Below are 20,187 nucleotides of genomic sequence, written 5' to 3'. Positions count from 1 at the left end.
TAAATCCAATGTGACCTCCTAGCAAATAAATTCGAGAATGCAAATGAAAGGTCACCTTGTTAACAATAGTGTCGTGACACAATACTAATAGCAGTTGTCTTAAATAATCGTTTTGCAAAATGGCAGGCTAATTTTTGTAAAAGGAATTTAACCTCTGTACTGCATGTCATATCATGACAGTGAACAAGTGTGTGAAGTTTCAATCCTTTCCAATTTGTGGATACTGAGATACCAGCTTACATACAAAAACTTAACAAAAAACTGCTAAGTCAAAGGGGCATAATTTTGTAAAAGTGCCAAGTAGAGTTATGGGACCTTCACAGTGCATGTTAGATCATGACAGTGAACAAGTGTGTGAAGTTTCAATCCATTCCAATTAGTGGATACTGAGATATCAGATTACATACAAAAATTTAACCAAAAACTGCTAAGTCGAAAAAGGGGCATAATTTTGAAAAAAAAGAGAGTAGAGTTATGGGACTTGCTTAGTGCATGTCAGATCATGATAGTGAACAAGTATGTGAAGTTTCAATCCATTCCCATTAGTAAGTACTGAGATACCAGCTTACATACAAAACCTTAACCAAAAATTTCTAAGTCGAAAAAGGGGCATAATTTTGTAAAAAAGCAAAATAGAGTTATGGAACCTGTGCAATGTAGATCAGTTCATCACAGTGAATAAGTGTGTGAAGTTTCAATCCATTCCCACAAGTGGTTACTGAGTTACCAGCTTACATACAAAACCTTAACCAAAAATTTCTAAGTCGAAAAAGGGGCATAATTTTGTAAAAAAGCAAAATAGAGTTATGGAACCTGTGCAATGTAAGTCAGTTTGTCACAGTGAATAAGTGTGTGAAGTTTCAATCCATTCCCACAAGTGGTTACTGAGATACCAGCTTACATACAAAACCTTAACCAAAATCGGGACGCGGACGCGGACGCAGACGCAGACGCCGACGCCGACGCCGACGCCGACGCATGGGTGAGTGCAATAGCTCACTATTCTATGATTAGTCGAGCTAAAAACTGCACGTCTACTGCAAAGATAGAAATAAACTACTAGTAACTGTACAAAAAAATTACATACCTTATTGCGCCGGAGAAAGAGGCAAGACTGTCTCGTCCACGTAACCATTGTAAACTTGCACGCGCTTGTATAGTCAACATCAGTTACCATAGCTGCACCATCCACTAAATTATTGCGATATCTACAACATGATATCTTCACACGATCATTTTGAAAAAATCTGGAGAGAAATGCATGCAAAATAGGATAACCTAAGTAAGCAATATACACACCTGTTCATGATAAAGATTTTGTTTGATCTGCATCTTCATATCCGTCTGCGGCAGTATTTTCCAAGTACCTCAACATTCTAGAGGAAAGAAGTAGCAATACAAAACAAAAAGAATAAAAGCAAACATAAAATAGAACAGTTGCGCGCTTCCAGATATCGTCTGCATCTTATGTCTGTCGTCTGCATATTTCATGATACGTCTCTGCAGCTATCTAAAATTGATAGGAAAAGTAAAATTATTAAAACACACCGCAATATTTAAGTTACTATTGTATACAGGAATAAAACTAGTAATAATATATCGCTAATGGTAAAATGAAACTACATTGTAACGGAACGAAAGACGACGAACCCAATTCAACAAAACAATTCGCACCAACGAAAACCCATTTTGACAAAACAAAACAAACCACATCGTTTACAACGGAGAAGAAAACATTGAAGACACCATGAAAACCACAGCAAACACACAAACACCGCCAAAAATACCACTGCAAACACACAAACACCGCCAAAAAACACCACAGCAAACACACAAACACCGCCAAAAACACCAAAGTAAACACACAAACACCGCCAAAAACACCACAGCAAACACGACCAAGTACCCACTACAAACAAATCCCTGACAAAACAGCAAACACCGAAGACACATCATTACGAAACAAAATTGTGTTCTCCATAAGCGCACCTATTATTCAGCTTTTTCTTTTAATTCATGTTTTGCCTGAATTCTTTCATATGTCTTAGCTGGCCAGGCTGCCAAGTGTTTACCACATGGTTTGTTGCAGGATTTCTCTCACTGATGTTTGCAGACTTAGACGTCGGTCATCCATTTATACCACTGCCTACATGTAGATGTAAGTTTACATGGTAACCATGTTGTAACATGTGTATACTAGATATAGAAAGGCATGTAAACTGAAACATATAGAAAAATATATATCAGTCTTGATACAAGAAGGAACAAGAGCTGTCAGTGGACAGCGTGCTTGACTATTCTCAGTGTTTGATAGTATAATATAAGCTATGAGTAAAACTTTAACAATACAATAAGCATATTCTAAGTCGAAAAGGGACCATAATTCAGTCAAAATGCTTGATAGAGTTGCCTCCTCCTTTTTACAGACTGGGGTCATGATGGTAAACAAGTATGCAAAATATCAAAGCAATATCTCAATGGACTTTGGAAATATTTGGGGTGGTACGCAAACTTTAACCTTTGTGTGACGTTCATGCTCACGCTTACGCCGACGCCGGGGCGAGTAGGATAGCTCCCCTATTCTTCGAATAGTCGAGCTAAAAAGTAAACTTACATACCCTATGTGCTCCAAAATCTGATGTATAATACTGTAGGTCTGAACGCTGTTGATCCATTTATACCATTGCTTAGATGTAGAGGAGCGTTTCCATGGGAGCTCTGTTGAGGTTGAGTGTATAGATATTATAAATAAAGTATACACACCCTATATGCTCAAAACTTTGTACAATCAACTGAATGTTGGCCATCCATTATACCATTGCCTAGATTAAGATGTATGTTTCCATGGTAACTCTGTTAAGTTTATAGATACAGAAGGTACATGCGTTAAAAAAACAGAAACAAACGTATCAAAGTGTTGCCACAAGAAAGAAAAAGTAAATACACACACATACCCTTTCTGCTCCAACTTCTGCACGTGTAATTTTGTACATTTTTAACGTCGGTCTCCATTTGTACCAATGCCTAGATTGAGAGGTACGTTTCCATGGTAACCCTGTTGAGAATGAGTGAATAGAAACAGACAGACATGTGTAAAAACAGGAAAAATACATCAAAATGTTGCCAAAAGATACACATTCTATCTGCTCCAAAATCTGCTGTATCTTTGTGTCATCTGACCGTTGGTTATCCATTTATTTCATTGCCCAGATGTAGAAGTATGTTCCCATAGTAACGCTGTTGAACGTTTAAAAATACGAAGGCATTTGTATAAATAGAAACAATTTTACTATAAGTGGTACCTAAGAAATTCCAGACCAAGAAAATATGAAAAACATGAAAACCATTTTTGCTCCAGATCTGACATCACCTTCGTCCATGATTTGTATGTATACGTCTAAATACTTTACCATAAAGTAAAATGTATAAAAAATACCCGGTAAGTGGAGGCGATCCATGAACAACTGCAGCCAAGCTACTGAATGTCGGTTATCCGCCTAGAAGATGAAGATTTACGTTTCCGTGGTGATCAAGTTTAGTATATACAAGAGCTGCCCATCAGACAGTGTGCTCGACTATTCGTCAAGAGCTATGATTTTGCAAGAATATCATGACTGGGTCACTTCATTATAATGTATTACAATTTTACAAATTAAAATTTTACTACGGCAACAACTTGTATGCAAAACTTCAATCAAAACTTAATAAAATAAAATAAGGAACATAATTGACTTAATTTCAATCAAAAGTTCCTTAACCTTGTTATGGGAAATAATTAGATGAGAAGGATGTCTTGTGTGTAATCTGGTTCCCTGTCCAATATTGGTTCCCATTCAAAATGGCTTCCAATTATTTTCAAAGTTCGCAGGGGACCAGCCTAGTCTTGTGTGCAGTTTCAATCGTTACTGAGGTACAGCTTGATACGCGAAACGTATGTAGTCACAAAAGGTTCCAAATTTGAACAGTTCAGCCAAGAGTTATCTGACTGGTTATTTCAGTAGGTTTGAGGACTAGGAGTAACCCAGTATATGTAGTTGTTACTTAAATGCAGCTTGATAGTCGCATGTAAAAAACCGAATTTTCTAAGTCGAAAAGGTGAAACTTTGAACTAAAATCAAGCAAGAGTAATCTAACTTGGTACCTGCAGTAAGATTCATGATTGAGAAGCAGTGTGCAAAGTCTCAGTCCATTATATATAGATGTTACTAATATATACAGCGTGGTCATTTGCATGCAAACTTTAACCGAATTTTTCTATATATCAAATTCAACCAAGTGTTATCCAACTAAATAATTGCAGTAGTTTTGTTAACTGGGAATCATTGTGTAAAGATTCAATACAATACAAAAAGTTGTTACTGAGATATTTTTTTTTTTTGGATTTAACGTCGCACCGACACATGATAGGTCATATGGCGACTTTCCAGCTTTAATGGCGGAGGAAGACCACTGGTGCCCCTCCGTACGTTATTTCATCACGAGCGGGCACCTGGGTAGAACCACCGACCTTTCTAAGCCAGCTGGATGGCTTCCTCACATGAAGAATTCCACACCCCGAGTGAGGCTCGAACCAACATCGATGAGGGGCAAGTGATTTGAAGTCAGTGACCTTAACCACTCGGCCACGGAGACCCCATGTTAATGAGATATAGCTTGACAGTTCATTGCATCGAAATTTCTAAGTAGAAAAAAAGGGCCACCATTTGTATAACACGAGCTGTCCGTAAGACAGCGCACTCCACTATTCGGGGATTTGACAGTAAAATGAATATATGTCTGAATAAGAGACCTATACTATAAAAGGAAGATACACCAAGGGGCATAATTCCATCAAATACACAAATAAGAGTTATTAGGATTGTTACAACAAATGATGATGGTAAAGATATATTTTGAGTTTCAAGTCATTATCTTATATAGTATCCAAGTTACGTCCAGAAAACGAGGTTTGTTAAAAAAATTAAGTATAAAAGGGGCATAATTTGGTAAAAAATACAAATCAGAGTTATGGGGATTGTTACCACACATGCAGATGATGGTGATAAAGATACATTTTAAGTTTCAAGTCTTTATCTTATATTGCACTAAAGTTATATCCAGAAAGCGAAGATTGCAAAAAAAGTTTAAGTACAAAAGGGGCATAATTCTGTCAAAAATACAATTAGAGTTATGGGGTATGTAACCACACATGCAGATGATGACAATAAACAAATATTTTTAATTTCAAGTCGTTAATTTTTTGAAGTACCAAAGATATGTCTATTAATAAAGCTTTCGAAAAAATTTAACATGAAAATAATTCCAAGTATAACTCCTTTGTGACCTTGACCTTGGGTATAATGGGCCCAGCCCCTGCATATACTATGTTTGTATGCTGGACAATTTTTATGAGAACTTACAGTAAGACATAAGCAAAAGTAACAAAGTTATGACAGAAAAACAAAGGTTGCCGAAAAACTTTAACCTTAAAAATAACCTAAGTATAAGACCTTGGTGACCTTGACCTTGGATAAAATGGGCCCAGTCCCTGTACATACCTTGTTTGCATACTGGACAATATTTATGTAAAGTTATAGTAAGATATAAGCAATATTAACAAAGATATGACAGAAAAACAAAGGATGCCGAAAAACTTTAACCTTAAAAATAACCTAAGTATAACACCTTGGTGACCTTGACCTTGGGTATAATGGGCTCAGCCCCTACACATAATTTGTTTGTATACTGGACAATGTATATGTGAAGTTACAGTAAGATATAAGCAATATTAACAAAGATATGACAGAAAAACAAAGGTTGCCGAAAAACTTTAACCTTAAAAATAACCTAAGTATAACACCTTGGTGACCTTGACCTTGGGTATAATGGGCTCAGCCCCTACACATACATTATTTGTATGCTGGACAATGTTTATGTGAAGTTACAGAAAGACATAAGCAATAGTAACAAAGATATGACAGAAAAACAAAGTTTGTCGAAAAACTTTAACCAAGAAGGGTCACACCGACGCCGACGCCGGGGCGAGTAGTATAGCCCCCCCTTCCCCCCCCTATTCTCCGAATAGTGGAGCTAAAAATTAAGAGCAAGAGCACCGCCTTGCGGGTTCTGACGCTCATCTGAATTTTTTGTATAATAGAAAAATTGTCCTACCCATGATTTTCTAAGTCCAAAAAGGGCCATAATTCTTGCAAAAAGCAGGATGGAGTTATGTTTCTTGATGTACAGAGTCAGCTTATGATGGTGAACAACTGTTGCCAGTTTCAAAGCAATAGCATTGATAGTTTAGGAGAAAAGTTTACCTAAACATAAAACTTAACCAATAAATCTGATATTTTCTAAGTCTAAAAGGGGCCATAATTCTTGCAAAAAGCAGGACAGAGTTAAGTTTCTTGCTGTGCATGGTCAGCTTATGATGGTGAACAAGTGTTACAAGTTTTAAAGCAATAGATTTGATAGTTTAGGAGAAAAGTTGACCTAAACATAAAACGTAACCAAGAAATCTGATATTTTCAAAGTCCAAAAGGGGCCATAATTCTAGCAAAAAGCAGGATGGAGTTATGTTTCTTGCTGTACCGGGTCAGCTATTGATGGTGAACAAGTGTTGCAAGTTTCAAAACAATACCTTTGATAGTTTAGGAGAAAAGCTGACCTAAACATAAAACTTAACCAGGCAACGCCGACGCAGACGCCGACGCAGACGCCGGCGCCGACGCCGACACCGATCAAGTGATGACAATAACTCATCATTTTTTTTTTCAAAAAGATCAGATGAGCTAAAAAGGAGTTATCTAACTTGGCTATATCAGTAGGATTGATGACTGGAAAGTGTTATGCAAAGTTTCAATCCAACACATGCAATGGTTACTGAGATATGATCTTGCACATAAAATTTTAACCAAGGTGTGACGCCAACGCCCTTGTGAGTACAATACCTCTCATTATTAATGAAATACTGAAAGATATTGATGAAATATAATTCATATTTTCATTGTATTTATTTTTCAATGCAGTGAAATAATTTTCTATATTTTCACTGGTTTTCCGGAACTATTTTAGTATTAATGGGCAATGACTAAGGTAACGTTTTTCGTTTATTTCTAAAATGTCACAAAATTTCGGCTGTACGAAAAATACCTAATTTGCTGTTGTTGTCGCTCGCTCTAAATGTAGACAAACGACGTCTTAAATCAGTTGTGTTTATGATAAACAGAAAATTCAAGTTTTTTTGCATGAATATGTCTTTTTTTTATTTTCATCCCGAGGTATGAAAAAAAATCACGAGTGGTGCTATAGCCACTGTTGCAGTCTTGCACTATATGGTAATGAATAACTTATTATTAGTAACTAATTTCTATGTCAAAAAGGGCCATAACTGGGCCAAAATCCTTGTTAAGGTTATGTATAGTCTCGCCAAGATATGGAGAATATGATGGTAAATTAGTGGGTTTAGATAAAATATTGACTTGTGCGAAAACTGAACCAAGTTCCAAGTCCAAAAAAAATGCCAAAATAAAGCCAAATATTTTGACATAGTTACATGCCCCTGACTACAGATGGAGATCATGATGATGCACAAATATTCAAAGTTTCAAAGCCACATGTCAAATAGTTTTGACAAAATAAGCACTTGTATTAAAACTAAACCTAATTCCAAGTCCAAAAAGGGCCATAATTCAGCCAAAATACTTGACAGAGTTATGTACTATTGCCTACAGATAGAGACTGTTAAGATACACAAGTGGTAAAAGTTTCAAAGCCATATGTCAATCAGTTTACACAAAATATGAACTGGTAGGAAAAACTTAACCAAGATTTGTACGTTAAAAGGGGCCATAATTCAGACAAATTCTGCTTGATGAAGTTATGTCTACTCTTGCCAATTTGTAAGTTAAAAGGGGCCATAATTCAGACAAATTATTCTTGATGGAGTTATGTATACTCTTGCCAAAAACTTGACATGGTGATGGTACACAAGTGTTGAAAGTTGCAAAGCTTTACGTCGAAAGAACTTAAGCAAGGTGTGACGACGACGACGCCGCCATGGTGAGTAGGATAGCTCTACTTAAAATTATTCTTCGAATATTCGAGCTAAAAAGGAAAAGAAAGCATACACACCCGATATGCCCCAAATCTGAAAACATGTCTATCTATGATCTATATAAAAGGCAAGGGTAGATTTCCGGGAAGCACAGAACACCCCAAACATAGCCTACAAACTAGGCCGCAACAAAACGAATGTATATATGTATCATTGTATGGTTTTGATCGTTGCCACTATAAGTATCGCACAATAATAAGGCGCTTTGAAATGTAAACAAACAAAAACAATAGCATAAATTTAAGTAATTACAGAACGTTTACGCTGCAAATAGTAATTCCTCGTTGGCCGAGCAGTATTGGCATCCGCCTTATACTTTTTCGTCGGGAGCTCGATTCCCGGACCCGTATAAAGTATTTTGAAAACTGTATTTAATTTCTTTTTTTTTCCAATATGATTCAACGAAAACCTGAACAAAAGTTTGATAATCTAATACTAACTTGTTCACTAACTTATATATGTCACTGTTAACACGTGATCCTGTTTAGATATGCTTCATCTTCAATATGATCTAATGTTTTTGAGGCTTTCGTAAATAAATTAGAAAACACAGGAAAACAAACTTATACAAACTATATAAATCAAATGCAAAATAAAAAAAGAAATGACGGATGCAAGGTTCGAACCATCGAAACTATCACTACAAAATGTTTACTTGTCTATCCACTCAACCTACTGCGACATCAAGCCAACTATTGATGTTACATTCAATATATGTCCTTTTAAAAGAGATTGCTAAGTACTGATTGTTTCTTTACATGTTGCTAAAAATAAAAACGCCATAATACTGCGTAGTACTTGTAGCACACAAGCTAAAATACAAGAAATAAAAAAAAACTTGATTTTGATAAACGTAAATACCTTGCTTGTAATTAAAGCTGTCAAATGGTAACTTCACTTGTATGACACAAATGACTCAAAATCAATAGAGGCGATCCATGAAAAACATTGACCTTCCATTTCTATTATTATGTAGATGTAAATCGATGTACACTTCCTTGGTCATCATTTAAAGTATATAGAATGCAGAAAGACATGTTAAACAAAAACAAACATAATTGAGCCGCGCCATGAGAAAACCAACATAGTGGGTTTGCGACCAGCATGGATCCAGACAAGCCTGCGCATCCGCGCAGTCTGGTCAGGATCCATGCTGTTCGCTTTTAAAGCCTATTGAAATTGTAGAAACTGTTAGCGAACAGCATGGATCCTGACCAGACTGTGCGGATGCGCAGGCTGGTCTGGATCCATGCTGGTCGCAAACCCAATATGTTGGTTTTCTCACGGAGCGGCTCATATATCGTTGTGTAGCCTTTGAACATTTCAAACAAAAAGGAAAAGAACACATACTGTATACGCCATGTCTGCTCCAAATCTGAAAACACCTCCGTCAATGTTCATGTGTGTATGTTCTTCCATCCATGTTACCACGACAACCCGAAAAACTGCAAACGGCAACCCGAAAAACTGCAAAAAACATGTTTTTGTTAAATGTAAATGTCTCACCTGCGATCATTTTTATGATTGTTTCAACAAAGATTTACGGACCTAACCGCTTTCATTTACAGGATTGCCCAAAGTGTACTAAAATAAATCGATTTAGGATTAGTCGTCTGTTATTGCTTGGCAACGTATGGCTTAAATGAAAAGTATAAAATTTTATTTTAAGTCAGTATTTTCAAATGAACATTTTATTTTGATGGTAGACCGGGTGTCTGTAAGCCTTAGCACACATTTCCATGGATGTCAGGGTTGTTGGCACGGTCAAATAAATGAGACATAAATATTTTCTCATATTGAAAACAAAAACATACACAATACATAATTCTATTGTTTTTGTAGCAACCGTAGCAAAATTCTATCATTTATATCCAGTGTGGGCATAATGGTGGCATCGGTCCCACGACGAAATTGATGTATAAAAATCTCCAGAACTTCCAGTAAATACATTAAAGCTATGAATAGTCTTTGGTATTATTCATTATCTGACATCAGCTGATCAGTCCAAAGAACAGTGGAATTAGCTATTTTTCTAAAACTACAACAATTTGAAAGATAATCGCAGGTAAAAATGGGTAAAACACAAAATATATCATTTATTGTTTGAAAGAACGATAGAAATAGAGAAAAAAATAGAAAAAGAAAGCAAAACAATATACCTACCATTTTTTATGTTTCCCTCCGAAAACCCACGCAGTTCTAACATAACAAAATGTAGTCATGAAATTCACGTGCTAAGTGAACTGAGCATAAACAGTGCCCCGGGAATAACGTGTTGATTAATTCTCAAAAGGTGAGTGAATCGTGTTGGATTATGTCAAACATGTTTTGTACGAGTTCATAAGAGTTACCGGGTCATTGCACCGCACCGCTGTTCTGTGTAGCAATTTGTATCTTCCTAAATGATCAAGTTATTTTTTGTTCATGTTACATCATTTGTGGGGGGGGGGGGAGTTTATACAAATGCTGCATGATTAAACTCCATGACTGATAGACTTTAACCGTAGTTGCGCATCGGATGCAGTTTTGACGTGCTGACGGTGTCTTGTCTCAGGTAACGACACTAAGCATCAGGGGTCCGGCACGTGCTGGGATTGAGAAAAGTGCTTTGTTTGGGTGGAATATTTTAGGTTTAGATGCTAAGAATGCATTTTTCTCAAACTCAGCACGTGCCAGACCCCTATGACCCGAAGCCGAAGGCCATACGTACAATATCTGAATGTTATATCAACTAGTCAACTTCTCTATTCTGAGTCTTTTCTATCACATCCTTGTAATTTGGAATTAGACCTGCTGGACGTTGTAGTTCCCCAAAAGCTTTTCTCCACATTTGACTGAAAACAACTAGTGAGACAGGAGCACACATATGACTCTACCAGCCACAAACTCTTGTTTAGTGCAAGTTTTTGCCATTAATTTAAACACTTCTGTTCAGTTTGATGAGCCACTGCTTTCGATCAAATTTTTAGAATTATTTTATACAAAACGGTCCTAATTGATTACATTTGAATCTTATCATAAGTATGACACTATCAAACCATATTCCGTGAATTGTCAATGCACATATATGAAATAATTAACCAAAAGTGATTCCAACGCAGTGGACGGTGGATACAGTTTAAACGCAGTATGGTGTGTCCGATTCTTTCAGTGTCTGTTCTGGGCTTAAAACTTATTACCTAAACTGCACCTTTCCCGGGATTTGTTTTAGTTACGATCATTACATCACACTCACTAGTAACTAAAAACTCCTTATATAAATCATCGATCCATAAGGTGTAAAAAAATGTTTGTTTCCGGTATCCCAACCTACCCTTTTTTTTGGCCCGACCCTAGATATTTTTATGACCCTGGAGAATATTTTTTTCAACTTTTTAACAAAAAGTTGCAAAACTGCACCTTTCATGCTTTAAACATGACCAGTGATTTTAGAAATCAACTTACTGATGCTCTGAAGGTATAGCCCCCTTATTTCTATCCATTTTTGACACAAAAATAATTTCTGAAAAGTCTCTCTTAATAATAATAATAATAATAATAATAATAGAAAAAATTCAGACCTGCCTACCCTATTTTTTTGGAGCTTGATACCGGAAACAAAGAATTTTTTAGGCCTAGTTTTCCGTTCATGCTTATAGGGCTAATACCGTACAGAGTAACAGATAAGTTTTCAGAGTGGGTTAGGTATTACCCAATCATTTTAGTCTGAAAACTGAATTTGGTATTCTAAAACACGATACTCCATCATCCTTGCTTAAATTCGGTATCTATGCATTTTAGTGGGAGCATATTGACTTTTTATGCTATCATCAACCATGAAACCTCAGGACAAATTTTGTTTTTAAGACGGATTTTTAAAAGTAAGATTTTTTTGTCAAGACTATTTAGAAAGTAGATTTTAACCAAGCTGTAAGTAAAGACGGATGATCCGGCGACTATCATTCATGTTTTCCTCCTGCAATACTGATCAGAATTACATAAAACTTAGTCTGTAACAACTTGTACACCTTATCTCTGTCATTTTGTAAAGATGTTTTAGAATTATTCTTCGGACAGAAGCATTACGAAATGGCACACGGACGTGGACACAGATTGGGACCTTTAGCTTGTCATCTAGCTTCGCCTTCGTCCAGGGGCTTTTTCACATACAGAAAATAAAACAAAAACTTTTCACGCGTGAACCATTTTTACTAAAACATAGGTAAGTTCATACACATCTTATTTATTAGTGGCAATTGCTAGTAGACTGCTTGCAAAATTGTGAGACAGAAAAGACGGTCATGTACTTCATAGGGCCCTGAATAATACTTTAACCTCATTAATTTGTCCGGTAAATATCGCTATTTCCCAGAGTTCTGCGGTAATTTAAGCATGCCAAAAAGTCAGTTCTTTGTGTTTGGAAAAAAAATGGCCTTGCAAGTCTGTTTTTCTTGCTCGTTAAATATGCTTTTTTGGAAAGGAATTTACATAAGCTATCAGCTTGTTTTCCAATCCATGTATTTGACATGTAAAAATTTGTTGTACATGTTATGTGTATGTTGCTTAAAAAAAAATATTGTTTAAACTAAATATGCTTGAACAGAAAACTAAGTTGCAGAGTAGACCATGGCGATTTTAGCATTGTTACAAGCTAGCTTTAATGGGTTTGCATCTATTTTGCTACAGTTTCTGCATCTGTCTCGTTTACGGTTTAGACGCTAAAGTTGAAAACTGTCTTGTTATTAAATAACATTTTCATTCTGCTTGCTAAAATATACTTTTCGATGAACCTGTCCTGTCTATGATTACTTTACTGTTTAATACTGTAAATTCGTTCTTTATTCTTTAACCTATTTATAATTCATCTATGCAGAACTAACTTTTCCAACTGGTACATTTCTATGTTATTTTACACAAACCATGTCAAATGATCTTGACTAGAAGGTTTTTACTTATTTACGATGTAACGGATTGATGCCATTAACAGTTTAGCTTCATTCTATTTCAATCGGAGTAAACAGACGATATTCAAAGATGTTTATTATGTCTGTAAACGTTCCCTTTTTGCCGTTCAGAAACCAACCTATGGATGATTCATTTCATGAATCTATACTTTGTGTGGAACGAAGAGAGAAAGCATGAAACGAGAGATGGACTTAGAAAGGATAAGTTCTTGAACCATGTCAAAAACAATATGAGAAAATACGAAAATATGGAAATATGGAAAAGCACTAGCTACAAAGCATCGTGGTCATTATTAAGAATGGTTCGGATAAGTTCAAGTGTTGTGTTCCGGATTTGTGAAAAGGCGTACTCCTCCAAAACGGAATTATATGGACACACGAGAAGCGTGTACTTGTTTTACATTTAAAACGTAGTGTCTAAATTTGTTGGCGTCCCGTCATAGCGGCATGAAATGAATAGTAAGAGATAAACGTGACGATGTGAAACAAAAATTGTATTTGAGACTAGTTGAAAACACGTACGATATAATCAATCATAAACACTTGAAACAGAGGTGAAACAACAAAGTTTAGATCAAACTGTGCGAAAAGAAAAATCCTGGTAATATCCGCATTTGAAACTTTCGTTTATCCAATTATCGCGTCTCCGTCATGTTGAACGGGTTTTGTTTGTTTGTCATATATTGTGGTACCTTCAGTAGTTTCTTTCGTGGAATCTGCGACTGTTGTATCAATGTGATTCCAGTTATTATCAGCTGTAGTCATGTCATTATCCGGAATGTCAGATGTAACAAAAGTTGGAGAGCCATCTGTAGTTTGTCCGGGTATAGGGTAACATTTTCCAAAAAGCGAAGTCACGTGTCCGTGAATATTGCTTGCGCATCGAAAACCTGGCTCGCACGGGCATTCAAATTCTGTCAGTTTGGTTGAACAGGCATCTCCCGCTTTTCCTAGAGGTCTGCAGAGTGTCTCGGTGTACAGGAACTCGTCCCGGACACAGCAAAAACCAGCAACACACGATGCATTCCTTGCCTTCAGGTCACATGCTGTATTCTCAAGCTGAAGATAGAAATTAAAACATTTGTATTGTTTTAAATGTGTTTGAATACCGAATCATGATGGTTGTCATTCTTGGTTGTTGACTTCATTATGCTTGTATAGCAGATACCTACAACCTCAGTAAAATTATACGAAATTTTGAGATAAACTTTCAAAGACGGGTAGCGTGTGTGGCGACCGCTTATAATTATGGCAGCCTCTTGACGTCCAAAGGATGCTAGGATAGCAATAGTAGGATATGTATGATATGATGAAATATTGCCACCCTACTATATCTATCCTAACATACTACTATCTTACCACTCTACTATCCTACCCCCACCCCCTCCCCACCCCTACGTATACTCTCCTACCATCGCACTTCACCTTCTTTTAGCTTGCGCCAAATAACCACAATGAGTGTTCGTTTCCTATGTCAGATTTTTTTTGTACGAGCACCGTTTTTTTTCTTCTTAACAGCCGGTCGCCGGTAGGATGGTAGAATTGTATGGTATAATTGTAGGATGGTAGAATTGTATTGTAGACTGGTAGAATTGTAAGATGGTGATAATATGATAGCTAAAGTAAGATAGCAGGATAGCGATAGTATGATATCATGATGGCAGATTATCACATGATCCCACCACAAAAACCACCACCCCACTATCCTACCATATCGTACTTTCAAACTGGCCGAAGGGTGACGGGCGATGCCGTAGGATATGAAAATAATATATAATGGTTAGTGCGCAAAGTTACAAAACTATGAAAAAATAGTTCGTTCGACAATTCATTATTCGCGAAAAATATAATATAAAGCAAAATATTTTTATCTTACCGCCAAGTGATTATCATCTCCTTTTACAAGAAATGTGGTTAACGATACAAAAATAATTCTAAATAACATCTTGCCTTTTACTGAAGACACATGGATTTCAAATTTATACTAATGTATTCATGACCTTAATTCCAGTACGAATTACGAAATTGTGTCGAGATATCGATGTTATAGTGCACGAGTTCAAGGGTTGGTAAAAAAGTTTGTACATGGATATCATGTTTTTATATCGCAACAAAATGGAAAGTATGTGTTTCTTTAAAATTAGTTTATTTTATATATACAAATTATGACAAATATGACAAGTTTAAAGAATGAAACGTTTACAACTTCTGTTGGTGCTTATTTGTTTCCATATTTTTTTTTTTACATAAATGCACTTTAGTCACGTAGCAAATTAAATAAAAAACTTTTACTGACTTTCCCCTGTCTGTAGATTTGTTGTTGCTATTAAAGGTATTCATCCCATTTAAGAAAACGATGCACTTATATGGCATGTAAAGATTTCCTAATTGCGGTTACTGATGCTTCTGTTTATAATTTGTTTATTAATATTTGTCAACCAGACAGTTTTTTGTCTTATTTTTATTCATCTGCATTTCTTAGTACTTAGACATTTTCTTTTGATAAAAAAATGCCACTCGAAGTCTTTGATGAGAAATAACTGTGTATTTCATCAGAAGTTCAAACTCTGTCCATAAGTCAGCGAGCCCGACTATTCAGCAAGTTGTAAGTCGAACAAGCGTCATAACATGGCAAGACGTGTGTAACTGAATTATTTTATTACAATTCAAAAATTAAATGAGCCACACCATGAGAAAATCAACATAGTGGCTTTGCGACCAGCATGGATGCAGACCAGCCTGCGCATCCGCGCAGTCTGGTCTGAATCCATGCTGTTCGCTTAAGGTTTCTCTAATTGCAATAGGCTTTGAAAGCGAACAGCATGGATCCTGACCAGACTGCGCGGATGCGCAGGCTGATCTGGATCCATGCTGGTCGGAAAGCCACTATGTTGATTTTCTCATGGCACGGCTCAAATATTGTTATGACAATTATAACAACTTCATGCCAAGAGTATGATTGATGGGAAGGAAGTCTTGACTGAAGTTTCATTCACTGTGAAGGTACAGCTTGATTTTTGGTTGAGTTCAAACTTGACTTTAACAGGACTTTTTTAGTCGAAAGAGTGTCACAATTTACATTAAATCCAAATAAAACCTATCTAACTGGGTTGGCGCAGGAGACAAGAAGACTGGGAAACATTGTGTGAAGTTTCAGTGTAATACAATAAATTGTTTCTAAGATATATTGTTGATAGTTATATGCAAACTTTTGAGTCGAAACAATGGCCATAATCTGTACTAAATTCAACCAACAGTTACCTAACTTGGTTATTTCAGCAGGTTTGAAGGCTATAAGGAAGCCATGTCTGAAGTTTCTGTTCAATGCATGTAGCTGTTGGTGAGATATGGATTAATAGTTACGGCTGGATGCGAAGCGTTACGAAAATTTAAGTTGAAAAGGGGAATTTAATTAAATAAGGAGTTATCTTACTTTGTTATTACGTAAGGTTGCATTTGTTTGTGAGATATGAACCTGCACGTAAAACTGTGACCAACCAGTGAGGTAAACGGCGACACCAACGCCCACGCCAGGGTGAGTAGTTGAGATTAAGAAAGCCAACTTACAGAACAGTACGATTATCTCGATTATCTTTAGTGTAAACTTAACTAATTAGCAAGTTTGAATTCACTACAACGAGTACCTTTAACAGGAGAATGTTTATCAACTTAACCATCAAACCTATATTTCACGTACATTTTGACGTTACATGGAAACAGGGGTATGGTACCTATAAGTTACAGTGAGTCGAACTGCGTGGTAAAAAACTGAACATGTCAACAGCTGCGTAGACAGTGAAAATAAGAGAAAAACATTTTATCGGGTGCAGCCGGGTCATAGAATAGTACCGAGTAACATCGTGTTGTTTGCGAAAACTAGCGGGAGTTCATTTCAAGAGCAAACTCATTTAAATAATTCTGAACTAATTTTAAGTAATTGCATTTAAATTTCTTCCATGAGCCGAATTCATATTATACACTGTTTGATTTCCATATAAAAATGTAGGAAGAAAGAATGAATATTTCTTTAAAAAATATAAGTTATTGATCAACTTAGAAAATAAAACTTTTTAACTGGATTAAGGCATTATGGCAGCCTTAAGAGACCCTTCATGTATTGTACACTGACACAAGTACACGGGCCATTTTCTAGTCACAAAAAATGCATTTACTCACAACGTACTATCATTCCAGACCGAATATTCTCACCGCCGCACAGAGCTCAGAAGGCGTTCAGAATGTCCAAACCGTCGCTGTCATCAAACCGGACATCTCTTGTGTCGCCGCCGACATCGTTTCCAGCAGCGCTGTCCAAAACAACTGAATTCCTCTTCATGTTCTGTGTACCTTTCTTATTTCTTGCTGCCAAGTTCTTTACTTTCTGCTCACTTCTAGACACATTGTTGAATATATCGCTTCGGCTTGCCTTTGCCATTTAAGGGAATCCAGGAGTCAAATCATGCTTACCGACAAAATTTTCAGCGCTCGAAGATTTGTAAACCCTGGTTACAATAATGTCATCATTGTCTTCCATTTTGTCCCGGTCAACTTTTGTTGCTATGCAGCAACAACAAAAATGAAGAAATCGCGAAAGGAAAGATTTTCTCCGCTTATCAGGCATGACGCTTTTTATTTTCCGTTGAAGTGTTTGTAAACGGCAACAAAATGCGAGTTGCCAAGAAACAATGTCGTCTCGACGTTTGATACCACGTCATACCTACGCAGTGATCTACCCTTACCATTGGCATGAAGGGAGGTTATAGCCGTGTGGGGTCTGGTTTAATGCGTAGACAGTTGTTTACCGTAATTATTTAATCGGGATAATCACCTGACACTATTGTCTATTTACCATATAATTTTCAACATTTATAAATTTAAATTATTTAATTTTCCCAGTTTCAATTTCGTCTTAATTCGCGTATTGTTTAAGCTTTGCGAACTGAAATTGAAACTATCAGAAAGCAGGCGATTCTTTAAAAAAAAAAACAAAAAAAAAAAACAACAACAACAACACGGTAAGCTTCTATTTCTGTGAGAAAGGTCTTTGTTACTGTAAGTTATTCTATTTTTCTATTTGCAAAAAAAACTTCTTAAAAAGTTTGTTGCAAACTTCCAGTGAATACCGCAACACACAGCAGCTCCATTTACCATTTGTCAACTCGATATAGTTTAATCCACCGATTCTGTAACAGGGTTATACATCACTCCAAAGGTTTCTTAGGGTGATAGTATGTTCTTCTTAAATCTTTCAAATATCTCTAAGAAAGTAGAATTTGTTATAAAAATGTAATTTTCCTATTGTAGACATCGGGCAAAAATAGATCAAGTGTTTTACCAACTATGATCTTTTGCATGAAAATGTTGCAATTAACTTTGATATTTCGATTTTATAATTTTAACAGTCCATCAAAAAGTAAAGCCAACTTTGAAATTTTAGATCTTTTTTTGTGTCCAAAATGGCCGAAATTTACAATGGAAAATAGCCCTCTAAAATCGTTTTTCAAAGACATTTTGAAAATTAAAGTTTTTCCCACCCTCTGACTTCTATTGAATGATGTATACGGTAATCGCAATGGCATCGTCTTATATTATATTCAAAGGAAAGGAATGTCTAATAATCGGTTGATATTATCATCGTTAAGCCTTTCATAACAGCGAGAGGACTTTTAAAATCGAATCTGTCTTACAAAAGAAGTAAATGGCTAGAACCACAGAGGTATTAGTTTAAGTGTGTTAATGACTCCATTTACATCTTAATTAATCATTATTGTAGCGTATAGATTATTTTCTAAAGTTTTCTGTGTGTAAGAGGTAAAATGAAAATTTCTTTCCATAAAGCTGGAAAGAGCAGGGCAATTATTTTACAGAATAAAGGAAATGTAGTTCAAACTAGAAGATGCATTTGTAGAAAAGCGCACGTCTCCTCAATTTATAGTAGTAACAGGCAAGAAGTCAGTAGGGGGTAGGAGCAAAAGTCCAATTGACAGCGATGGTTTGCTGGAATAGGGATCATCTACTTGGCATGTCAAATCATCCCACGAAAATTCAACTTTCTTGGTCTAGTGGTTCTCAAGTTATGAATTGGAAAACGGTTTTTCATGTTCTGGCCCCTGTGACCTTGACCTTTGATAGAGTGACCCCAAAATAATTAGGGGTCATCTACTCTGAATGTCCAATCATCCTATGAAGATTCAACATTCTGGGTCAAGTGGTTCTCAAGTTATTGATTGCAAAGTGTTTCCATGTTCAGGTCCGTGTGACCTCGACCTTTGGTCAAGTGACCCAAATAACGATTAGGGTAATCTACTCTATAAGTCCTATTGATAATGAAGTTTGAAGGTCCTGGGTCAAATGGTTCTCAAGTTATTGATCGGAAACAGTTTTCTATGTTCTGGCCCCTGTGACAACTTTTATCAAGTGACCCAAAAATCAAAAGAGGTCATCTATTCTACATTTCCAATCATCCTAAGAGGTTTCAACATTCTGGGTAAACGGTTTTCCATGTTCAGGCCCCTGTGACCTTGACTTTTGATAGCGTAGCCCCAAATATAAAAGGGGGTCATCTATTCGTAAGCCCTATCACCCAATTAAGTTTGAAGGTGCTAGGTCAAATGGTTCTCAATTTATTGATCGAAAATGAAGTGTGACCAGCGGATGGCCCCTGTGACCTTGACCTTTGATGAAGTGACCCACAAAACAATAGGGGTCATATACTCTGCAAGTCCTATCAACCTATGAAGATACATTATTCTGGGTCAAATGGTTCTAAATTTATTGACTGGAAATGAATTTCCATGTTCAGGCTCCTGTGACCTTGACCTTTAACCGAGTGACCCTTAAATCAATAGGGGTCATCTACTGCATATGTCCAATCATTCTATGAAGTTTCAACATTCTGGGTCAAGTAGCTCTCAAGTTCTTAATCTAAAATGACCATGACCTTTGACCCACTACAGTGTGATCATGCAGAAGTAATAGTCAGTGTCATCATAACCTTTGACCTGTATCAAAGCCACTGATCAAAGGCATTGTCAGTGGCTAAAACGGTCTCAAGGTACTGGTCAACAGTTGTTTCAGTCTTAAGGTCATTAGTCATGCAATAGGGTTCGTAGTGATCACATGAAATCTTCCTATGAAGGTAGCTAC

At 36.4% G+C, this 20,187-nt stretch overlaps 1 protein-coding gene across 1 annotated transcript; it reads right to left on the bottom strand.

Annotated features, from left to right (window-relative positions):
• Nucleotides 1-13,514: 13,514 nt before the first annotated feature.
• On the bottom strand, nt 13,515-15,076 carry LOC123551798 (uncharacterized). Its single transcript, XM_045340997.2, has 2 exons — nt 14,918-15,076; nt 13,515-14,100 (listed from the first exon to the last, which is right to left on the bottom strand). The coding sequence occupies exons 1-2, from the start codon at nt 14,984-14,986 to the stop codon at nt 13,669-13,671; spliced, it is 501 nt and encodes a 166-aa protein (XP_045196932.2). The 5' UTR covers nt 14,987-15,076; the 3' UTR covers nt 13,515-13,668.
• Nucleotides 15,077-20,187: the final 5,111 nt, after the last annotated feature.

Source organism: Mercenaria mercenaria, chromosome 4 (assembly GCF_021730395.1).
Source record: "Mercenaria mercenaria strain notata chromosome 4, MADL_Memer_1, whole genome shotgun sequence".
Taxonomy (NCBI): Eukaryota; Metazoa; Mollusca; class Bivalvia; order Venerida; family Veneridae; genus Mercenaria; species Mercenaria mercenaria.
Note: the sequence above shows the minus strand (reverse complement) of the source record. Positions and strands in the feature narration are given on the sequence as shown.

What these genes read in the sequence shown, in the direction of transcription:
- LOC123551798 (XM_045340997.2), bottom strand. Translation starts at nt 14,986, where the DNA reads ATGTTATTTAGAATTATTTTTGTATCGTTAACCACATTTCTTGTAAAA. An exon ending in GAGATGATAATCACTTGGCG is followed by an intron (nt 14,101 to 14,917) that starts GTAAGATAAAAA and finishes TTCTATCTTCAG; the next exon opens with CTTGAGAATACAGCATGTGA.